At 40.2% G+C, this 23,872-nt stretch overlaps 1 protein-coding gene across 1 annotated transcript in view; it reads left to right on the forward strand.

Annotated features, from left to right (window-relative positions):
- The window catches only part of VWA3B (von Willebrand factor A domain containing 3B), a 217,404-nt gene that overhangs the window by 95,400 nt on the left and 98,132 nt on the right, over positions 1-23,872 (forward strand). The window contains 5 exon segments of the mRNA XM_054586153.1: positions 10,939-11,135; positions 16,255-16,409; positions 18,812-18,950; positions 19,991-20,122; positions 21,680-21,778. Coding sequence (XP_054442128.1) covers positions 10,939-11,135; positions 16,255-16,409; positions 18,812-18,950; positions 19,991-20,122; positions 21,680-21,778 — 722 coding nt within the window.

The following is a 23,872-nucleotide window of genomic DNA, read 5'->3' on the forward strand; positions in this document are numbered from 1 at the left end:
CTATAAGAGCAATTCTTACAACATTATTTGTAGCTTTAAACAAATATAAAAGATAAAAAATATATTTTATATAAAATATATAAACAAATATATTATATTTGTTTAAAGCAATTCTTACAACATTATTTGTAGCTTTAAATACTGTCATCTGGTCTTTCTGTTCTTTTTATTTTATTTTATTTTATTTAATTAATTTATTTACTTTTTAAATACATTTGGACCAAAAAAAAAGAAAGCAAGGAATGAATATCAGAAAAAGAAAAACCAAGACAATGTAAATATCACGAAAATCTAATTTTAAAAAATGTTCTGGCATTTGGGGACAAGATTGGAGGTACACACTAAAATGATTAAAATAATGATTAAAATTAGAAGTAGTATATTTAGATGCTTATGATTTTGTTTGGCATTTAAAAATCAGTTTATTGCTGTCTTATATTGTCATGTGGTTACGGAGGAAGACTATTAAAAAAAGTTTTGAAATTGAAAATAAATAAATAAATAAATAAATAAATACTGTCATCTGATTTCTCAGCAGAAATATTTCTGGCCAGAAGGGATTGGCAAAAAATATTCAATGTGATGAAAAGTAAGGACTTACAACCAAGGCTACTCCACCCAGCAATAAAAAAACTCCCAACAAATTAAAACCACAATATCACATCACACCTGTCAGAATGGCTATCATCAATAAACAAGTGCTGGCAAGAATGTGGAGAAAAGGGAACCCTTGTGTACTGTTGGTGGGAATGCAGATTGGTGCAGCTACTGTGGAAATCAGTATGAGGCTACCTCAAAAAATTAAAAATGGAACTGCCTTAGACCCAGAACATCCACTTCTCAGAATTTATCTGAAGAAACCTGAAACACTAATTTGAAACAATATGTGCATCCCTATGTTCATTGCAGCATTATTTACAACAGCTGAGATTTGGAAACAGCCCAAATGTCCTTCAGCAGATAAGTGGATAAAACAATCATGGTATATTTACATAATGGAATACTACTCAGCTATTTTAAAAAAAAGGAAATTTTACCCTTTGCGATAGCATGGATGGACCTGGAGAGTATTATGCTAAGTGAAATAAGCCAGAAAGAGAAAGATAAGTACCATATGATTTCACCCATATGTGGAATCTAATGAATGAAATGAACTAACAAGCAAAATAGAAACAGATTAATAGATAGAGAGCAGGCTGACAGCTGTTGGGGGTGTGAGCTGGGTGGGAAGAGTGGAAGGATTGAGCAAAAGAGAAAAAACTAATAGGGAGAGAGCGCTGGGGGAAGTAGAGAAGGGTATAGGGAGGATAATGGTGCTGGATGGAGACTTGACTTGCAGTGGTGAACACAATACAGTGTACAGATGATGTGTTGTATAATTGTGCATCTGAAGCCTGTATAGTTTTGTTAACCAGCATCACCCCAATGAATTCAATTAAAAGGGAAGAAAAGCCTGAGCTGGGTGGGTTGGTTGGTTGGAGTGTGATACCATACACCAAAATGTTGTGGGTTCAATTCCTGGTCAGGTACACACCTAGGTTGTGGGCTTGATCCCTGGTAGAGGGCACATATTGGAGGCAACCAATGGATGTCTCTCTCTCACATCGATGTATCGCTCTCTCTCCCCCACTCTCTCCCTTCCTCTCCCTCTAAAATTAATCAACATATCCTTGGGTGAGAATGAATGAATGAATGGAAATACCTATATACTAATATCTCATATAAATATAAATACCAAATCCTCAACAAAATACTAACAAATTGAATACAGCAACATATAAAAGGAACTTGACCAAGTGGAATTTACCCCAGAATGCAATGTTGGTTCAACATGCAAAAATCAGTGTAATATACCATATTAATAGACAAAAGGACAAAAACCACATGATTATCTCAATAGATATGGAAGAAGTATTAAACAGTATCCCATACCCTATATGATAAACACACTCAACAAACTAGGAATAGAAGGAAATTTCCTCAACCTGATAAAGACAATCTATTAAAAAGTCATGGCTAACTTCATGTTTAAGGTAAAAGACTGAAAGCTTTTCTCTGAAATCAGGAACAAGACAAGGATATTGTTCTTATCACTGCTATTCAACATTGTACTGAAGGTGAAGCCAACACAATTAGTCAAGAAAAAGAAATAAAGGTATCCAGATTGGTAAGGAAGAAGTAAAATTATCTCTAATATTAAGTATTTAATTTGGTACTGACACATGCTGCAATGTGGATTAACTTTGAAAACATTATGCCAAATGAAAGAAGCCAGACACAAAATACCACAATTTGTATGATTTCATTTACATGATGAAATAGGCAAATCCATACAGTGAATTGTGGAGGGGAAGAAGAGAAGGAAAAGAGGGGTTCCTTTTTGTGGTGATGAAAATGTGCTAGAATTAAATAGTGATGGTGGTTGCTCAGCCATGTAAATAAACTAAAAACCACTGAATTATATACTTGAAAAGGGTGACTTTCACAATATGTAAATTATATTTCAACAAGCTTTTTTACATGAAATAAATATGCTGACTAAAAATGAAAAAAAATACCTTGCTGGCAATGGTGATGCAAGGTAAAAAAAATTTTAATTTCCCAAGGGAAGCAAATTTAGATTTTTCTGTCTTGGTTTAATTTCACTATTCCCACTCTGTTTCAGAGTTCTATTCTCACTACCACATGAATTTCAAGTTTTCAATTTAAAGTTTCCCAACTCCATTAATCCTTTTCACAATTCTCAGTCTTGATTTTTGCACCTTATATTATACCAAACATCTTGAATTGGCTTGTGTTTAGCTTGCTGGGTTGTGCTATTTTTTGAAGGTATAATTTATTACCCACATTACTCATCCTTGACTATTTTCAGTTTATTCAGATACAGACACATTGAAATGTGGCTTTCAAAATTCTTCCCTTGGAGTCTGTGCTCCACTAGTGGTTTCCTCTCAGCCGTCATGTAGGTTTATCACTAACTTAACTATTGCTCTTATTTCTCGGAAACCAGTTGCACATGTTGTAGTTTAAACATTCTTCCGGCCTACTTGTAATCATTTTTTTTGCTTTTAATTTTTTAATTTATAAATCATGTTTATTCTATTACAGTTGTCTCAATTTTTACCCCTTTACCCCCCCTCTACCCATCCCACCTCCACCCCCCACTCCCACAGTCAATTTCTACTCTGTTGTCCATGTCCATGAGTCATTCATACATGTTCTTTATCTAGTCCCTTCCCTGTCTTTCCACCATTGTCCTCTTTCCCCCTCCCCTTTGATCACTTTCAGTCTGCTCCATGTTTCCGTGCCTGTGGTTTATTTTGTTCATTAGTTTATTTTGTTGAATAGAGTCCAGTTATAGGTGAGATCATATGGTAATTGTCTTTCATCAACTGGCTTATTTCACTTAGCTTAATATTCTCCAGTTCCATCCATGTTGTCGCAAAAGGTAGGAGTTCCATCTCTCTTTCTTTCTTTCTTAAATGCAGATTAATTTTATTTATTTTTTTAAATGTCAAAGTTAATTATAAAATATTTTTAAAAATTTAAAACCATTATAAAGTCTTAGAAATTAAACCAACATGACACCAGCACAGAAATAATCAAGCAGATCAACGAAATATAATGAACATGCTAGAGACAAACATATATATCTGATTAATATATGTATGATTAAGTTGATATTTCAAAGAATGGGTAAAATAAGGCTTATTCCAAAATGAGGTGCATGGACCACTATTACTTGAAATAAAACAAATATAGACACCTATTTCACACATTTTTCAAGAAATATTCAGGTGAGTTAAAAAGCAATATGTAGAATCTAAGGAGTTTTAAAAGAAAATAGAACTAATATTTTTCATTACCTGAAGTAAAATATTCAACGCCAGAAGCTATAAAGTAAATATTGACAATATGACTATATTAAACATTAGACTATATAGTAATATACTTATAAAAAATTAAAGGACAAGGAATAGAATAGGAAAGTATTCGCAACACATCTAAAACATGTTTAATAGGTTTTTTTTTTTTTTAGGGAAAAAGTTCTACAAACTTTTAATCAGTAAATGGATAAAGAATACCAAAAAGTCATTTAAAGCTTTTTTTAAAAAAATAATAGAAATAGGCAAGAAATATACTAAAACAGGTTTAGTTTCAACAAATAGTAAAGGAACAATTAAAATAACATCATTGTCACAATCAGATTAATAAGTATTAAAAATATTGGTGTTATCAAGTATTGACAACTCTAAAAGGAACTGGGTATTCATAGAAACTTTTTCTTCATCTTAAAGCAGTCCCTTTAGCATATTTTGCAGTGCTGGTTTGGTGGAGGTGTATTCTTTGAGCCTTCTTTTTGTCTGGGAAACTCCTTCTTTCACTTTCTGTTTTAATTGAGAGCCTTGCTGGGTAGAGCAGTCTTGGTTGCAGGCCTTTGCTTTTCATGACTTGGAATATTTCTTGCCATTCCCTTCTGGCTTGCAGTGTTTCTGTTGAGAGCTCAACTGTTAGCCATGTTGGGGCTCCCTTATTTGTTACTACCTCTTTCTCCCTTGCTGCCTTTAAGATTCTCTCTTTTTCTTTGATATCTGCCATTTTAATGATGATGTGTCTTGAAATGGGCCTCATTGGGTTCCTCTTGAATGGGACCCTCTGTGCTTCCTGGACTTGTGTGACTTTTTCTCTCCTCCAATTAGGGAAGTTTTCCATCATGACTTTTTCAAACAGGTTCTCTATCCCTTCCTCATCCTCTTCTTCTGGTATCCCTATTATCTGGATATTATTACGTTTCAGGTTGTCCTGGATTTCCCTCAATGCCTCTTCATTCTTTTTGAGTCTTTTTTCATTTTCTTGCTCTTTCCAGGAGCTTTTTTCTACCTTATTCTACCTTGTACTCTCTGATTCGGTCCTCAGTTTCGTCTAGCCTGCTTTTGATTCCTTCTACTGTGTTCTTCAGTTCACAAATTGTATTCTTCATTTCCTCTTGTCTCTCATTGATAGTTTCTATGTCCTTTTTCATGCTGATATACTTTGCAGTAAGTTCCTCCTAGTTTCTCTGTAGTTTTTGGTAATTCTCTCTGAGATGACTGAGCTCATTCAGCTTCCTTAGAACTGTTGTTTGGAACTCAATATCTGAGAGTTTACTTGTCTCTGTTTCATTTAGTCTTTTTTATGGGGATTCCTCTTTTCCCATCAAGTGGGGCTTATTTCTTTGTCTTCCCATTATTTGATAGAGACTCTTCTCTTTTGCATCTGTTTCTTAAGTTGATCTGTCTTGATTTCCTGACTTTGTGGTATGAACTTCTATGGTAGGAGACTGCTGTTTTTACTTTCTGGATCTGCCTTTGATGATGTCAGATGTCATCCCTGTCTGACCTTAGGCAGTCTGTTTGAGACTTCCAGCAATTTACTGTTTGTGGCTCTCTCCTTTAGCTGTTAATTTAGTCACTCTGCACTCAGCAGGCCACCTTAGACAGCTCAGGGCAGGGCAGAGTCCCTCCTGGCGGTGGAGTTATTGGGTCCTCTCAAACTGCTGCATATGGGGGAGGAGTCCGCACTGGGATCCTCCCGGCTACTCTCTCCATTCTCTCCCCAAAGACTCTGTCCCCAGTCTTTCCTCAAGTGTCGCCAGCCCTCTCTGCACCCCTTTAGCCAGGGACCTACTGTCTGTGGCTGCCACTCTGCACTCAGCAGGTTGCTTGGACAGCACAGGGTGGGGTGGAATTTCATCTGGGGGTGGGGCTATTGTGTCCTTTGATGCTGTTGCTGCTCAGGGGGTGTGGTCTCTGCATGAGCAAGATGGCTGCTACCCCATGGGGGATGAGTCAGCACCAAGATCCCGCCAGCTACTCTCTCAGTTCTCTCTCCAAAGCCTCCTTCCCCAGTCTCTCCTCAGGCATCTCTAGCCCACTCTGCTCCCACCTTTGCTGGAGACCAGGGTAGGTGTCTGCAAATGAAAATTTATGCGTTGGCCTTTTAAACAGTTCTTTGTGTCCCCAGCTGCCTGTCTCTGGCAGAGAGCAATCCTGCCGCTTTTCGCAGCTGGCTGTTATCTGTGTACTTTTTGGGCTCCAACGTTGTGGGCTAGAGACCCCTGATTCTGGTTTAGACCCCACTCTTCTCAGGGGACTCCAACTGGCTGTTTCAATATCCTTCTGGTGCTGCCGACTGTGGGTGTCCCGCTCACCTTCTCAGGTCTGTACTGCACTCCTTACCAGTTAGATTCTGCTAAAGCCGATTCTTCTGTCTCCGAGGTTTCAAGGCTCCTCTCTCGTTCTTGTTCAGTTGTTTGTTCCAGGTGATTTCTCCACAATTTAAATGTAATTCCAAGTTGGTCCTGGGAGTAGGTCAGTGTGACTTCCACTCACTCCTCCGCCATCTTGATTCTCTATTATTTTTTTCTTTCTTTCTATTGGATGACACTTCCAGGTTCTTCCAAACCGTTCCTTTACAACTGATTCACAACATCCTTTTCTTGTACTTTTCACATGATAGCCAAGTGTTGGTTCAGGGTCTCATGGCACCTGTGACAACAGAGAATTTGGGCAGTGTGTATCAAACAAACTGTAGTCTATCAAATATAAACCCTCATCAGTGTTCTATGAAGAAAGAGTTTGAGACCAAATAACTTTAGGAAATACTATTTATGCCTCTGTTCATGGTGAGTCCACTGCTGAGTCCTATAAAAAAAAAGGCTTACACAAGTCCTGTGATAAAGAACCTGTTGAAACTGTTAAGTTTCAAGATCCCCTTTTGCTAAGGTAAGCTCTTTCTCAGTAACAGCCACCAGATGCAGTAGAAGTGGTGTTTGTGAGACACAGTCTGGGAAGCACTGACCTTGATGATCTCTGAGGTTGGTTCCAAATCTAGAGCTTGAGTTTACTCATTAGCTGATAGTTCACATGGACCTAGCATGGCAGGAATGAGGTGCTAGACAGGTAACTTTCAGTGGATGAGGACAGGTATATTAGTCAGGGTTCCGCAGAGAAACAGAACCAATAGGATGTGCAAGTATGTGTGCATGTGTAGAGGGAGGAAGAGTGAGATTGATTTAAGGAATTGCTTCACATGATTGTGGGGGCTGGCAAATCCAAAATCTGCAGGGCATGCAGGCCACAGGCTAGAGATGTAGGGAAGAGCTGGTGTTGCAGTTTGGGTCCAAGGCCATCTGCTGTCAAATTCTCTTTTCCTCATGGGAGGCCAGTATTTATTTTTTCTTTTTCTTTTTCTTTATTTTTTTTTTTGAGAGAGAGGGGAAGGAGGGAGAAAGGAAGAAAAACAACAATGTGTGGCTGCCTCTCATGTGCCCCCTACTGGGGACCTTGCCTGCAACCCAGGCATGTGCCCTGACTGGGAATCAAACCACCAACCCTGTGATTCACAGGCTAGCATTCAATCCACTGAGCCACACCAGCCAGGGCAAGTCTTTTTTCTCTTAATGTCTTCAACTCAATGAATGAGGCCCATCTGCTTTATTCAAAGTATATGGATTTAAATGTTGATCTTGCCTAAAAAATACCTTCACAGAAACATCTAGAATAATGTTGGACCCAATATCTGGGTACCATGGCTCAGCCAAGTTGACACATAAGATTAACTATTGCTGCCCTGGCTGGTGTGGCTCAGTTGGTTGGATCTCCATCCTATAAACTGAAAGGTTGCAGGTTCAGTTCCCAGTCAGGGCACATACCTAGGTTGTGGGTTCAATCCCCCTGGTTGGGTGTGTACAGGTGTCTGATCGATGTTTCCCTTTCTCTCTCTACCCACCCTTCTTCCTTCCTCTCTCTTTAAAAGCAATAAGAAAATGTTCTCAGGTGAGAATTAAAAACAAAAAGATTAACCATCATCATTGGACCAGCAATTATGGTGGTGGTGAACTTTTGATGGATGGGAGCCACTCAGGAACTGCACCCTGAAGAGAGGTGTGGGCACCTTGAGGTGATGCACTGTGGCCACTTTGTCATTATATCATGGCCTGGCTATCACAGTGATGTTTCAAAAGCATTGGCCGGTAGATCCTGAGATTGATAAGTAGGACAGAGAGGAACAGGCCGCATTCTGTGGCATAGGTATGATCTGCCATGTGCTTCTCCTGCCATAACTGAGAGATAATCCTTAGCAATCTCACATACAAAAGGAAAGCAATGAAATCAGGATGACCTGTGGGCACACATGTCTATAATAAATAAAGGTATTCCTAGGCCTGTAAGTGAAAAGTTATCTAAATTTTTAATACCTATAACTGTAGGAGAATGGAAAGAACCCATAGCAGGTGATTCTAATGAGGAGGTGAGGCCCTTCCCATTGGGTAAAATAAGGCTCAGCCACTATTTGGTATAATTTGCAATGAAAGTGAAAAGATTTTCCCCCAGGCTTGGAGCACCTAGGCTGTCTTTTGGCTGCCCCTTCTTTCCTTTATGAAGTTCAAGTTGCTTTGGGGTCTTCTTCCCAACCCCCCTTTCTGGAAGGTAATTGGGAGCCTGAATAATGCCCTCAAGGTGACTGCACTGAGTGGTCCTGGGAGATTCTAGAAGGAATCAGAAGTTAGTCTCTGGCTCTTCAAAAATCCTTGTTAAAATTGATGTGATGTGTTTTTAGAGAATTCTTTTATGGTAAGCTGGTATTTATTATTATCATTTATAAAGGGTTCTTGTTGATATAAAAGAAGGCAAGTCAAAACAGAGCACAAGGATGTGATAGTGTGTGTTGCTATGGAAATAATTGAATAAAAATTGTATTTCCTGCTACACCTATTGATTAGAAAGAAGAGAAGTGAATAATAAAGTAGGAATAAGGAGGAGACAAAGGCTTAAATTAACAATAATGAGGAAAAATATCCACTCAAAGGGTTGGATTTGTTCCTACTCTGAGGAAGCTGATCCCACTGGGTAAATAGCTTCTTTCTCTTTGTGCTGCTTCCTTGTGATGCAGGCAAACCTGCAGGGGAACCTCAGGGATCAGAAGCTTCAGGAAGCCTCTGGTTGGAGGTCCTGGTGTGAGAGGACACTTTGCAAGTCACATAGAAACCAACTGCTGACATTGGGAGCAGTGCACAGAGCAGCTTTTGATGCCAGATTGGTTTAAAATTTCAAAAACAAGGTTCTTTGAGATGGTCCGCCTCCAGTAGATTTCAGAGTGCATTATTTTAAAACTATTGTATTAAAATATGAGGACATGGTTCACATGAGGACTAATGAACAGATCCTATACACATTAGTGAGAAATAATTGGCTCGAAAGTATTTTATATCTTCAAATCTCATTTTAATTATATATCCCCTTAAATATAGCAATGGGTAAGAATGGATAATATGTTTGTTTCCCTAATAGTAAGTGCTACTTTTTAATTAAAAGTATAATTTGACTTGAATCTATGTCTGGTGGAAGCCTAATTGATGGGATCACTATCTCATATTTTAGAAAGCTCTTTCCATCTTACCCCAAGTTCAAGGCTTGGCTGCACTGTTCAATCATCTGGGAGTCTGTAAAATCCCAGTGCTCAGGCCAATTAGAGCAGAATCTAATGGGTGGGGCGCAGGAAGCAGTATATTTAAAACTCCTCAGAGGATTCCAGTGTTCGGGGTTAGAACCACTGACCTCAGTGGAAATAAATTCTATGGGGCTGGCGGACACTTGGTAATACACTTTATTAAATCCCACCTTCCCAACATTCCTCCTGGTCTTCCTAGAGCTCTGCTGTCCCAATGGGGCTAAAATCTCAGGGTCCGTTCTGTCTTCCTTCCAGTGCCATGCAGATAAATGTTTAGCAATCCACACTTTAGAATAAAAAAAGTCCTGGCTTGTATCATGTGCTACCTCCAGATTTTGTACATACTCCCAGCATGGGCTACCACTGAGCACAGGCTGGAAGGAGAGGTGCACTGCCAACTCTCACAGGCCAATACAAGGCTGCTCCAGACACCAGTGCCGCCTCCTCAGCTTCAGATTTGTTCCCTTTCTCCTCTGTGCCCACCCCAAGATAGCCCGGTCTCCCTTAGGTGGCATTAGGGGTTTTGTGCCACCTAGATAAATACTTTTCTGTTACTGTGAAAGCTGGTTTACATGGTTTTTCTGCTCAGGTAGCATAAAACCTCCTCCTGCTTAACGAGTATAGGAAACCTTTGGAAAACACCAAGGGACTGTGTCTAAGGCTGGGAATATTTGGGCAATTGGCCTTCTGGATTATACTTTATCCTATGAATCTGACTAAGGTTTGTTGTCATTGATCAGCTCTAGGTGCCTGAGCTGACATATGAAGTTTCTGAGCCTGCAGAATTGAGGGCCAGGCTCTGAATCAGGATAAACCCACCAAGTTAACAGGGGACTCCTGGCAGGAAGCCCACTAGTCTTCTGGGGTTGACTGACTTCCACTTCAATGCAGGTTACATGCCTCTACTTCTCCCCTCTCATTACCCAGCACCTCCACATGGCTCTTCTCTTGAATTACTTTCACACACCTGGGAAAGCACAGTAGATACTATCTTCCTTCAGCAGGTAAAGAATTTGCTGAAACTCAGGTTAAGTAGGGTGACTTGCCCAAGTTTGAGAACTTGCCCAGCCTAGTTCTCAAACTTGGGCAAGTCACCCTACTTAACCTGAGTTAAGTAGGACTTGATGGAGACAGGACTTGAACCCAGAGCTTCTGACCCCAAGTTTAATGCTCTCCCAATACATAGCCTTGGTTTGTTGGCTATCTCCACCAATGCATGGCGACAGTCAGCTTAGGTAGAGGAAGAAGTAGTATGAAGAGTAGCAGATTCCTGCCTTCTAGTCTTGTGAACTAATTCTTTGCCAGTCCTGCTTTGAAAAGTGTACTTCCTGAAATGAGTGGGATCTAACAAAGGACATGTTTCAGCTTGGTAAATATTAATGTGTGGGTGAAATATGAGTGACTTGTGTAATATTAATGGTTAATGAACTATGATTTCAAAAATAGAATCAGGAGCAACCTCTGTTGGAAATGAATCAAATCTAGAAGACACCTGGGACTCTAAGAAGTGGCTGCAGAAATATGGCATAAAAGCCCAAAATCTGTCATTTTATGATGTCCTTGCCAACTGCTCCTTCCGCCATGCTGATGGAGTTGTCGACATAAAAGCCAAGCCTGAGAATGAGTACATACAGACCAGTGCGGTGAGTGCACTCCCGGCGGGACTGTGGCCTTCTCTTAATACCCTGAGCAGGTAGTTAAGGCTTCCCTCAGACCAGAGCCCAAGGCAGGATCAAGGTTAAAGGCAGCATGGAGGGAAACTGGCTGGGGTTTCCATGCAGAAGGATGTCCTTTCTGCTTTGCATTATATACTCCTCTGAGTGGAGGTCAACTCTGGGAATGGTTTCTAGAGATAAGTGATTTATACAATAATTATACATAAGCCAAGAGCTGGGCTAGTAGAAATTCAGGCATTATTAGCCTCAGAATGGTTCAACAGTATTTCTAAAGAGAAACCTTTTGCCTCCTCTACATTGAATGGAAGAAAGAAACTACCTGTGAATATGCCCAAAGCAGGCATTCCTAGGGTCCTCTTGTATTTTCACTATCTTAAAAACACATTAGTCTTGGATTACTAGCCAGCATTTAGAAGATTCCCAATAAATACAAAGTCAGATTCTTTAAGGGGTTGTAACACTGGAAGGGCGAATACTGAGAACTCTTGAAAGCTTTAATTCTGTTATGCCAATGGGTCTGAAAAGAATAAAGCTTCTCTAAGTGCCCAAGTCTGGCTCACAATGGAAGGATGATGATCTCTAGTAATGGCTCATGAACATTAACACACATGAGTCAGTGGGTCCGGGGTGAGGATGCCAAGAATTTGCATTATAACAATCCTCAGATGATGCTGAAGTGCCTGGTCCAGGGGCCACACTTTGAAAAATACTGATATGTAAATAGAATCCAGAACTGTCAAAAGTTTAGAATTACGGAAAGACTAAAAAGTGTCACAATATTAAACAGAAAGTCGGGATACAACGAATGTTCTAAATACATTAAAACTAAAGGAAAGCTCTTTGAGAAGGTGGTAAAGGCCCAGGTACCCACTGAGAAGTGAAAGCTGACATGCCAGCAACACAGCAGACACTACTGGGAGAAGAGCTCACATCCTTCTCAAATGCAGGCCACTTTATGTATTCTCTAAGTCTCCGATTCATTGTCAAGATCATCAGTGACATGTCTGTCCAGTCAAAAGTGAAACCCCAGTCTCTCTGACACTCATGGGGCTGGCTGGCCATGGGGTTCCTCAGGGAAGGGCTCTTTCTTTCAGGGCTACAGTAGCCACATGTTGTTGTCTGTTTGCCCTCTTACTGCTGTATGTTGACAATGAACTCCAAGGAGGAAAATATAAAAATTGAATTAGAAGAAAAATGCAGAATTGACGCAAGACTTGTTTCCTGGCATGTATACTGGATGCAGAGTAATTGCTGCATTGCAGGAAAATCTCATTTGTTTCCTCCCCAGCACAGTTTTCTGATTTTGTAGACATTATTCAGTAATGTTATTAGTTCAGGAAATCAAGCATAACTACATTTTCATTTTTAAAAATACATTAAGACTTGGATATTTAAAAATATAAATCCTTGTCCATTTGAATGTCGCTTACTGCAATCTCCTGGCAATATGGTGGTGTGCTCAGGTTTCTCTCTAATACTGATTTTTTTCCTTGTCCTTCCTTGACAGTTTTATATGAAATTTTGTAGGGAAAATCTAAGTAATTTGGCTTATAAATGGGGAATTTTACCTGAAATTTCTTGTGCTAACAAATAATAATGTAGTAAAAGCTGAGAAGTATACAGAAAACTATCCTCTTTCACAAATATTGCTGAGAAACAGACAATTTTATTTTTAGTATTTAGTATGGGGCTACATATCTGAAACTGAATTTGTACTAAAAATTGTGATGTGTATCATAAGTTAGGAAGAAACTGAGGCTGTGAAATAGGTTGACTATTTAGGGTTCTTCCTGGCTCCCATTGGGCAGGCCCCTGAACTTTAAACCATAAAAACCAGTTTGTAGGTACTAACCTAGGAAACTCATTTACACTGAGACGAATGACTAAAAAGGCCTTGCTATGTATTACTCTAAGATAAATGAGCAGGTGGGAGGAGAAGACAAAAACCTATTTCTAATTAGGAAATTTCAGGCAAAGTCTAGTAACTTGATATTTTGGGGCATCCCCGAAATGACATCACATTCATTGCTGCTTATGCTGCTTAAGTACAAAGCCAGCCCTGATGTTCAAAAACCCACTCTAGTACCACCATTTATTCCTCTAACAAATATTTATTGAGCCTTCACTCTATACAAGGCAGTGTAGTTTGGTGGACAGTGCATCCAATTTGGAGTAAGAAGACTTGGGTGTGAATGCTGTTTCTACCAGTTACTCATTATGAGATGTTGAGCAAATAATTTAACCTTTTTGAATCTCTTTCTCCATCTGTAATGTGTATGGTTTAAAGTCCAAATTTTAAAAATGAATGTTGTGCTCTGGTCAGGTGGCTCATTTGGCTGGAGCATCATCGCATACAGCAAAAGTCTACATGTTCAGTTTCTGGTTAGGGTACATACCTAGGTTGCAGGTTCTATCCTTGGTCAGGGTGCATATGGAAGCTAACTGATTGATGTTTCTCTCTCTCTCTCTCTCTCTCTCTCTCTCTCTCTCTCTCTCTCTCTCATTCCTCCCCTCTCTCTCCTCTCTCTTTCTCCCCTCCCCTTTCTAAAATCAATAAACATAACCTTGGGAAAAAATGCATGTCTGAGCACTGTGCCTGGCACTTAGGAGATGCCCAGTAGATGTTATCTGCCTTCTTTTCTTTATTAAAAACTAGGTGAGTCAGAAGTGAGCATTTATGGAATGTCCATGTGCTTTCTGTATAAAGTGAATATTTGTGCTCTCATATCACACATGAGAAAACAAAGTCACAGGGTCTTTGAAAGGTTAGGCAACTCACCTGCCATCTCATGGCAGGTGGAAGCATGGTTTGAACTCAGATCTGGTTGGTTCTCACACTGTGCTTCTCCCATTCTAAGACTGTGCTGCCTAACAACTATATTCACGTAACTTATGGCCTGGTGTGTTTCTATTCGCAGTTGCGTAAGGCACAGTTGGCAGATGCCACATGAAAGGGTTGAGAGTAGGGATTACTCTCCTGTGCCATCCCCAGGAACGTGTGAGAATGAGAGGACATCTTTCTCTTTCTTCCTTGCACTGCGGTGCAGATGTGGTTCCCCTTCCTGCCGAGGAAGCTGATCTCATCATGTCCTCCAACCCTGTTCACAGCAGTCACCACTGAACCTCCAAATCTCATTCATATGTAGATCTGACCTCCCTTCTCTGAGCCTCCTCCATTCCTCCCTGACTCCCAGAACCCTTTCACTGTGCCCTCTGGACCTAGAAGTCATCATCAAACTCCCCAGAGCCTGAAGTGTTCTGAGATATTCCCTTTGCCTGCTTGTCTGTGTTCCCTCAAGGACCCTGGTTTCTCTCCCCATCTCCTGTAGGCCCAGAGGTAGGCAGTGGCCTCTTTGCTGCTTCTTGAGCATTTTACCACCCTCTTTCCATGTTAGAAAGTGGCTTTCACCTAATGAGCCCCATGTCACATCTGTCAATCCTCGAAGATTAAGCTTCTGGCTTGCTGTCACTGGCTCTGTTTCAATTCTTAATGAAGTCAGTATCATGTCGATGACCCTTCCCATACCCTGATCTTTCATTTCTCTGACCTACTCTTTGCCAATGGCTTTCTCCTCTACTCCATGTCTACCACTTCTGTCACAGGCAGACCCTTGAGCTTGTCATTTCAAATAGCTGTGTAATCATAACCCACATAATCTATTTCAAAGGTCCCACCATCTATTAATTTGTAGGTCATTTTCTCTGCTTCCCTAATTCCATCAATCTTTCAACCCCAATGGGATGTACAATCTGTTGTTTCTACCATCTTTTCTCTGTTCTCTCCATCCTTTAGACCCCATCATATATCCTCAACTTCTTTTTCTCTTGTACATTATTACACTCCCTGGCAAAACCCCAACTCTGGCTAAATCCAGCCTTCTGCCTTTTCTACCTTGTACCTATGCAGGTGACTACAGCGGGTGAAAAGGAGAAAAAACACACAACAATAGTGTCTGGTTTCACCTTAAATCCCTTACCTGTAACTTCAGGTGGATCTTTTGTGCTGCACCACAATCACGCTGCCCTCTCCCAAACCACTCAGACTCGCATTCTGTAAGATATCTACCTTCTTCTTCCTCCTCAAACTTCAACATCTCCTCTGTGCCCATTCTTAGTAGATGACCTTGTTCCCATTTCACTGAACATTGTAGTGAAAAATCCATGGACACCTACTTCAGAGCTACAAATCTCCCAGCATCTACATCTGTGTGCTCTCTTCTTATTCCTTCTGGGATGGCTAAACTGTGCTTGCTGCTGTCTGAGGCCAAGTCCTCCTTGTGTTCACTGATCCCTATTCCCTCATTCATTTGTTCTCCCCCTTTCTATCATCAGTTCTGCTCTCATTTCTAGATCTTTCCCATCAGCACATAAATAAACATGGTGCTATTTTCCCCATCTTAAATATACAGTGCTTCGACCTTCTATTTGCCTCCAGCTCTGCCTCATTAGCCTCGTTCCTCAGCTTCTCTTTAAAATTCAGTTCTCTTAGAGTTTTATACATTTCCATTCTCCAATTTTGCAGTTCTCCCATGCTCTCTTGGATGTACTCCAGTCAGGCAAAGGGCTGCCCTCCACCAAAACCCACTCTTTTTAGGGATACCTGAGTTGCTAAATCCAGGGGTCAATTCTCAGTCTCTTCCTTGGCCTGTTATCAACATTTGATATAGTTTGATTACTTCCCTGAATTTTTTTTACTTGAAGAAAATACACTGTCCTGTTTTTCCTTCTGCTTCACAGCTATTCTTTCTCTGCCTTCTTTATTACTTCTTTCCCAAACTCTAAATGCCAAAGAGAGTCCTCAGACCTCCTCTCTATCTGAACTCATTCTCTAGGTGTTCTGCTGCTGGAAATAGCAGCTTCTCTGGGGGCACAGATGGGATAGCACATGCCTTTCTGGCCATCATTTGTGACATCTAGCACAGGTCTCCATGTGGAGCAGGCCCCAGTACATATTTGGTCAAACCAATAATTGAATGATTTTACCATAGGAGTGAGTGCTAAGAGCTGCATAAATAAGGCAAAGATGGAATTGCCACCTGGAGACTTTTCCTCTTGGAATGGCTTCTGTCCTTTGTGCTTTCCTTAGGAGACCAACAAGAAGATAGTCCATGCGAAATACTGTAGCAGATTTGTCCATGTCCCCTGGAAGGATGGGAGCTTGGTTCACGTCTGCATTACCAAGGAGAAGTGCACATGGTACAGTGAGAGAATTCATGCAGTCCTGGCCCAGATCCAGAGGAGGTTGGTATATTTACAGGACAGTACAAGTGGTCTAGTCTCTTGAAATTCAAATGTGCTTGACCTCTTTGTAAAGCTTAGCCAAGAGAAATGGCCAGCAGACATGTTAAATCAAAGTTGCCATCTGATGGTTTGTTGGTGGCCTTGTTAATAACAGAGGGTGATGTTTGGATTCAGACTCTTAAAAACAGCAAACAAAGGTATAGTTATCATGGTGGTCGTGCATCACTGTAGGAGGCTAAGGAATGCTTCTCCTCTTGTCTTGAATTTCTGTTGGCCCCAGGTATTGAGACTGTATTACATCTGTCCTCTGTACTCTTGAATATTTGATTTCAGGGCAACTGTTACAATGTGAAATATCTGAAATAGTTGAAATATATATACAGGATCTGGCACAAATAGCGCCCATTATTATTGCAAAATCTTTTATTACAAAATCATAAGCATGTAATTCTGTGACATGACAATATTACACTCAAACACACCATGTGACATTTTAGGTGAAATGTTCAAATTAAAACTATAAATTATTACACTAATATTATTACCCTACAAACCACACTCAAGCAGACCTTGTTCTGCTGGACCCTGTATGTATTAGAAATCAGCTAGAAATAACTCTATGTGATCCTTCTCAACCCTGCTATTTCCTAAAATCTGGTAATGCTAATGAATCTGGTGTACTAACACTGTGACCTCAACCTCAGACCCATGAGGATGGTCTACCTTCATGCTTTCACTTTGCATGCCAGGGGACAGCTTTAGACCATGAAGACCAAATTCGTTTAGGTGAATGGGCTTGAGGTCAGATAGAGCTGGAGTCTAATCCCAGTTCTGCCACTTGCTGTGTGACCCTGGCAAGTTAGTTAATGTTTTTGTGCATCAGTTTCTTCATTTATAAAGTGGGAATAATAATGCCATTTAGAAATGTATTCTATGGGTTTGATTAGACACTAAATATAATAAGGATAAGCTAGTACCCAGCCTGCAGTAGCCACTTGGAAATGAAAGTTTCCTCCTTCCCTCTCTGTCTTCTATTATAAAGCCCCAAGCTGCAGACACCTGTCTCCATACTGTCTTCAGAGCCCCAGCTTCTCAAACCCAGGTGGTGATAGGTTACTCAGAAAAAGTAATCCTTATATTAGGGTTGACTTTTTGGGAGAGTAGTTTGGACTACAGATCTGGGAAAAAGGATGCTGCTTAAAAGACATTCCACCTGGCAGCTGCCAAATCTTTTTGTCCCTCTCATGATACCAAGTGTCAAGGGTTGTTGGAAAGTTTTCTCGCCTCTATTTTCCATGGAGAATTAGTATCATCTCTGCCTTAAACGTTTGTGGGGTTCACCATTGAAGCCACCTGGGCCTGGAGTTTTTCTTTGTGGGAAGGTTTTTAACTACATATTCAATTTCTTTAAATGCTCATAGAGGTGATGTTTGTAATTTATGTCATCTTTATTTTCTAATAAGTCTGTCAAGTGGTTAATTTAATTCTTCTTTTCAAAGAACCAGCTTTCAGTTTCATTGTTTGTTTGTTTGTTTTTCCTCCATAGGGTTTTCTCCTTTCTATGCCATTTTTCTTTCTTTCCTTTTCCTTAGTTTGGGTTTGGGTTTCTTAAGATGGATACTTATATCACTGAGTTGAGACCTTTCTTTCTAGTATAAGCAAGCATTTAATATTGTAATCTTTCTTCTGAATATCTCTTCAGCTTCCTACCTCTCACAAATTTTGAAGTGTTATATTTCCTTTCATTCAATACTCTCCAGCAGTTTGTTCTACAAATTCTTATTGACAAGGCCTTTCTGAACTTGGTTTCAAATATTTTTCCATTGGACTGCTCCTCCCCTGGCTTTGCTTGCAGCTGTGAATTTAATTTTACATCCTGTGATGGCATTCTAAGCCTGTGCCACAGAAGCTGTGCTGCTGAGACAGCTGCCTGGCACTTTGTTATTACAGGGATCTGGAGTGGCCCGCTATTGTCTATAAGCTGCATTGACACTTTAGAAACATGCTAGCATTACTAGCGTGATTACGGTCAGCAGGGATGGGAAAACAAAGGGTCTGAAGTCATAGCTGGGGGTTTCAAACTCTCAGATGACTGGAAACAAATTACTTTTAACTTTGGAACCCAGTATTGGATTTATTTTTCTTCCCTATTAATTTTCCTAGTTTTGTTTTACTTGGATTGATGATGGATAGGGGAGGGGGATGAGGAGGGAGTCAGCTTGAATGCAGAATTTTCCACAGGAACCCAGCAAAGTAAGTAATCCATTCACAGAAGATTGTATATGAACAAACAATACAGCACAGCTCTGGCCTCTGTAGGCACATCACTCAGCTCTTAGGAAGATGTTCTCCTTCCATACACAGGCTCACAACCAATCACTTTCAAACTATTTCCTGCCTAGGATTAAATGGCTACAAGATGGAAGTCAAATCCTTTTTGGGAAAGTGTGTAATGATTGCGTCTACATCCTCATTGATACATCTCACTCAATGAAGGGCAAACTGGACTTGGTGAAGGACAAGATCATCCAATTTATACAGGTTAGGTGGAGCTAACAGTTCATGCATCTGGGGGCTTGTGTTTCATGACATCTCTACTGATCATCATCTGTTCTGGTAATTGGAGGTGCACAGGTGAGGTTGCACTCAAAAATCCACAAGAAAGGCATTGTAGGAAAAACTTCCTTTTGTCAGTTAGAGAAGAATCATCAGTTCCCTTTTGCTACCAGTTCCCTTTGGTGGGTCCTTTCTGCAAAACTTGGGTTACTGAGGAAGTACCTAGGTCCATTGCTGCAGGCTTTCTCTATCCTTAAGTCTGTGATGTGCACACACCTCCAAGGTTTTCATCTTTAGGTTGGCATTTGAATTTGAATTTTTGATGTTTATGAAGGGTGCTGTGTGCACGCAGATCCAGCACTGATGGTGAGGAGCTTCCTGTTCTCATTCAGCTTGTGCTGCCTCTGAGTTGCAGGGCCTGAAGCAGACGGCCTGTGTTTCCTAACTCCAAGTCCCCACACCTAGAAGTGGGCATCACAGCACTGAATGAGTCAGTATTATTGATGTATTAACCACGGAAAATAATTGTGGGGAGTGTTGACAACTACAAAATACAACTTTTAATTTGGTAATTCTCCATTTGAGAAATAGGGGCTGATGAAAGGCAAGTGAATAGATATGTAATGGAATAATAGCCTTACCAAAAAACTGATAACCAAAATGTAACACTGTTTTGAATTTCTTTTTCTTAAGCATGTTGCATTTAGTGTGCATATTTGGGATATCATTAATATAAGTATTAGAGATAACATTTAATGTCGCATTATATATATTGATTTAACTCATATATGATACATAATATATATTCATGCATATATACATTTGTAAAGGTTTAGTATTCAAACTATAAATTTTACTTACATGTCTTTTGTACTAGAAAAGATTTTTCTCTATTGGATATAATTTTTATCTTCTAGAATGGAAAAGAGGTATTATAGGGATTAAAATTTATCAAACTGTGACCTGTCCTAATATTTTCTTACATTTGAGTGGCGTGATGCTTAAATAATAATTGTCTCTTACAGGAACAGTTGAAATTTAAAAGGAAATTCAATTTTGTGCAGTTTGATGCTCAAGCAGTTGCTTGGCAGGAAAAACTTGTTGAAATCAATGAAGATAATTTGAAAGGGGCTCAGTCCTGGGTTAGAGACATGAAGGTAAGATGGAGGCTGGAATTTGAGAAGCGAGAAGTAACCTGACTTGATCCCCTGCTGAGGTCATGCTGGAGAGAAATTCTTGAGGAACCGCTTTGAGCTCCAGGGATGGCATTGGCTTCACATAGACGCTCATTTGGTTTACTGAGATTACATTAACCCAGTGATTGTCAACCGGTGCACCACAGGATTTTTAAAACATGGTGTACCTGGCTATTTAGTCAAGAGCACTGACCTCTTTTCTCTTAGATTGTCAAATTTTTTAAAACATGACCACAGCCACCACAACAATAGCTGTCCAGTGTGAATGAATCAAAATTATATCTATTTTTTGGTCAGATTGGCAAAAATACAATATATCTTTTGGCATGCTGCAGAATTTTAGGAATTGTGCCATGAGATGAAAAAGGTTGAAAATTGCTGCATTCACCCAATCTCTTTAGTCAATACCTTTACTAGGGGTGTGGCCCTCTCAGCACCCCATCCTGTTCTTCCTGTTCCTCCCTCTTTCCTTCCTCCAGCTGTCCTGGGTGTTCACCTGTTCCCTAAGGGTAACACATTTGTGCCCTTCTCTCTACCTCCGCATCACACACAGGTTAAGGCTTTTATTTTATAGAGGAGATACAGGGGAGGGGTCTCTGGAGATTCAAGTTTCACTGTCCCTCTCCCCAAGTCCTGTGCCATGAAGGAGACTTTCTTGGGACTCTCCCAGTCTTTTCTGTGAGCATTCCTGGGGCTTGTGATGAAAGAGCCTCCAAGAGAGCACAGATTCCCCCTCTAGTTGTGGCATCCGGGCCTTTACCCTGTAGTCATTATATACCTGGATAGCCTCTACCAATTAACCAATCATCCCAGATAAACTTTCCTTACCAGTGTCTGGCTGCATCCTGTTCCAGAAGGCCAGTGCTTGCATCTCGCTTCACTCCGCAGGTGCCTGTTTCCCCCGACATTTTGGGCCAACCGGTTGCCCTGTGACCTGACACTCTGGTGGGTGTAACAGCAGTTCCCTGTTTGCTGTATGGCTGTTCTTTCATTATGAGTCTTGGAGTGACACTCTTGCCAGTGCTCTATATCCTTGGGCAGAACCTGCAGGAGTTTTTTAAATTTACAATTTCTTTGTTGTACCTCCAGGTTGCTAATGCTACCACACTCATGTTTGCCAAATCCTGGGTGTTGTGAGTCAATCCTTGTTTCAAACAAACATGATCCCTGCCAGGGTGTACTCAGGCTGTGTGTTGAGGCTGTGTTGACAGCTGAAGGAACAGTAACTGGGTTTGTGCCTCACACAGAAACACAGGAAGATAGAATTGCATGAAGAGCTCTGTTGTCAGGACAGAAGTCCACAGCCCCGGCATCCAGCAGTCCTGGGACCAGTAGGAAAGAGGCCTTATGTCACACCCAGGGGTTTGGTTTCTTGGAATTTCTGGGCTTAAATTATTATCTCAATATAATTTTAATGTAGCTTTTATTTCACAAGAACTTTTCTTTCTTTTTTGAGAGCAGAAAACATTTGAGATCTTTCTTGAGATTCAAATGTGTGCTTGGTATTCTTTTCTGTAGACTGGGAGTTCCACAAACACTCTGAATGCCCTGCAAATTGCTTTTGCTGATGAAGAAACACAAGCAATTTACCTTTTGACAGATGGGAGACCTGATCAGGTACTTATCAAAGTTAGGGACAAAGACGGATTCACCAAAACCCTGAAAGACAATGTTGAGAATGGATTTGGGGACTTTTTAAATGGTCATCAAACAGCTGTTGAAAGATATTTCCTTGGTTGTGGGTCCCAGAATTGAGGTGAGAAAATATACAGAGGAATTACTTTGTCTACTGAAACACAGAGGACAATTCATATGACCCTGAGTGCTGTCTGGTTAATGTGCCACATACTGTCAGGCCTGGAGAACAATCCTATGAGAGGAGATTACCACTTGCCATTGAAGACTGGTTTATATTTTATTATAAACATAGAGAAAATTCTTGTTGATTTTTTTCCTTTGGGAACTCTGAATCTAAACTTGTCACTGCATAATGTCCTCGATTTTATGCTTAATTTTAACTTAGTAATCATTTAAACAAAAGCATGCCTGTCTAGTGGAATGTTCTTTGCTTTGTTTAGCCTGACTGAAACATATTTGCAAATCTTAGCAGAGTCTGTTCATCTTTTTTTGAGCTTTATGAATGAAAGACTAATGCTCTGGGCATTAAATAAATATACAGATTTGCAGGCCAGTACAGTGTAAATTAACCATTAAAGTGAATTAGTACCAACTTGTTTCCTTCATTGTGAGGTGTTTGCATATGAAGACAGCTGAACAAACAGTGTAAAATATCCTGTGTCCAATGGCTCAGGGATTAAATAGTGAAGCAACTAGATTTACTGCAGCATTAGATTTATCATGGCAGAGAAGTTGTATGTAAAATGAAATTTTATTTGGAATGATTTTCCCCTCAACTTCACTATACTTTCTATTCAGATGCGATGCTTGCACCCTGTTTATGTTCTATATGTAGTGTCAAAGTTTGAGGCTGCAAAGATGAAAAATATCTCAGCCTTAAGGAAGCTGACACTTTAGGGGACATACTAGACATGCACAGTTAACTCAGATACGATATGGGGAATTGGCTTCTTTGTGCTACGAGAGGTCTGGGAGCATAAAGTGATGCGTTTTGCTGTATAAGATGTAGAGACAACCAGGCAAGTTTCCACCGAGGAGGGGACATTTCAGCTGTGTCTGGAAAGAGGAGAAGGAATTTTCTTAACAGAGATGACTGGTATTCTGGGTAGAAGCAACAAAAGGGCTCAGAGAAACAATGTGAGAATAAGGGCTATGAGTGTCAAGGGAAGTGTGTCAGGACAGTGTTTCCAAAGTTAGGTTTGGAAAGATTGTGAAGGTCCTTGAATGCCACATGGAAAGGATGGGTTTTACCACAGGTGGCAGGGTGGGGGTGGGGGTCAGGAGCTTGGGCTCAGAGGAGCATATGGTTCTATCCATCTGTATTTTAGAAATATGCTGCCTAGTGCCAGGGAAAAACTAGATCTTGACATACTGGTAAGGACCCAGCTTGGGTAGGAGCAGCAGAAAGGGGGAGGAGGGGATTCTCTTCAGAGATGAGATAATAGAACTAGCCTCAAAGGACTCGGTGACCAATTTGGGAGGGGGTTGGGAAGCAGGGGCAGGAGAAGAGGGAGCAAGGGAGAAAGAGATCAAGATGACTGATTTCTGGTTATCATGGTTATGTTATTAACTGATTTGAATTCTTAAAGGAGCTGGTTTGGATGTTGTTGACAGAAGCAGCTAATTTGGAGAGCTTATAGTCCATGGATGTCCAGAAGCCCCTAGAAATAGGAGCTGGATATTCTTATTTGAAAGTTATCTGGACAAGAGATCCTTTTCTTTTTAGTAAACTGTAACTAATTTTACTGCAATTTAGAAAATATAGATAAGCACAAGCATAAGAAAGAAGAAAAGTCAAATAATTCATAATTCATTTTTGCATCCTGCTTTTTTATCTAACATGTGGAGTTGTTCAAGTCATGAGAAGGTCTTCAGAAACATCATTCTTAATGAATGTATCATATTCCATTATAGACATTTAATAAAGATTAATTATGTTTACTAATTTTTGAATAGAAATGCATTTACATGGTACAAATTACAAAGGAACAAAGGGATACATAGAGAAAATTCTCCTTCCCACCTCCTGCTCACCAGCTAAGAGGCAATGTATATTACCAGTTTCTTACATCT

This window comes from Pteronotus mesoamericanus, unplaced genomic scaffold (assembly GCF_021234165.1).
Source record: "Pteronotus mesoamericanus isolate MK-2021 breed Mesoamerican mustached bat unplaced genomic scaffold, CSHL_Meso_final contig_121, whole genome shotgun sequence".
In the NCBI taxonomy this organism is placed as follows: Eukaryota; Metazoa; Chordata; class Mammalia; order Chiroptera; family Mormoopidae; genus Pteronotus; species Pteronotus mesoamericanus.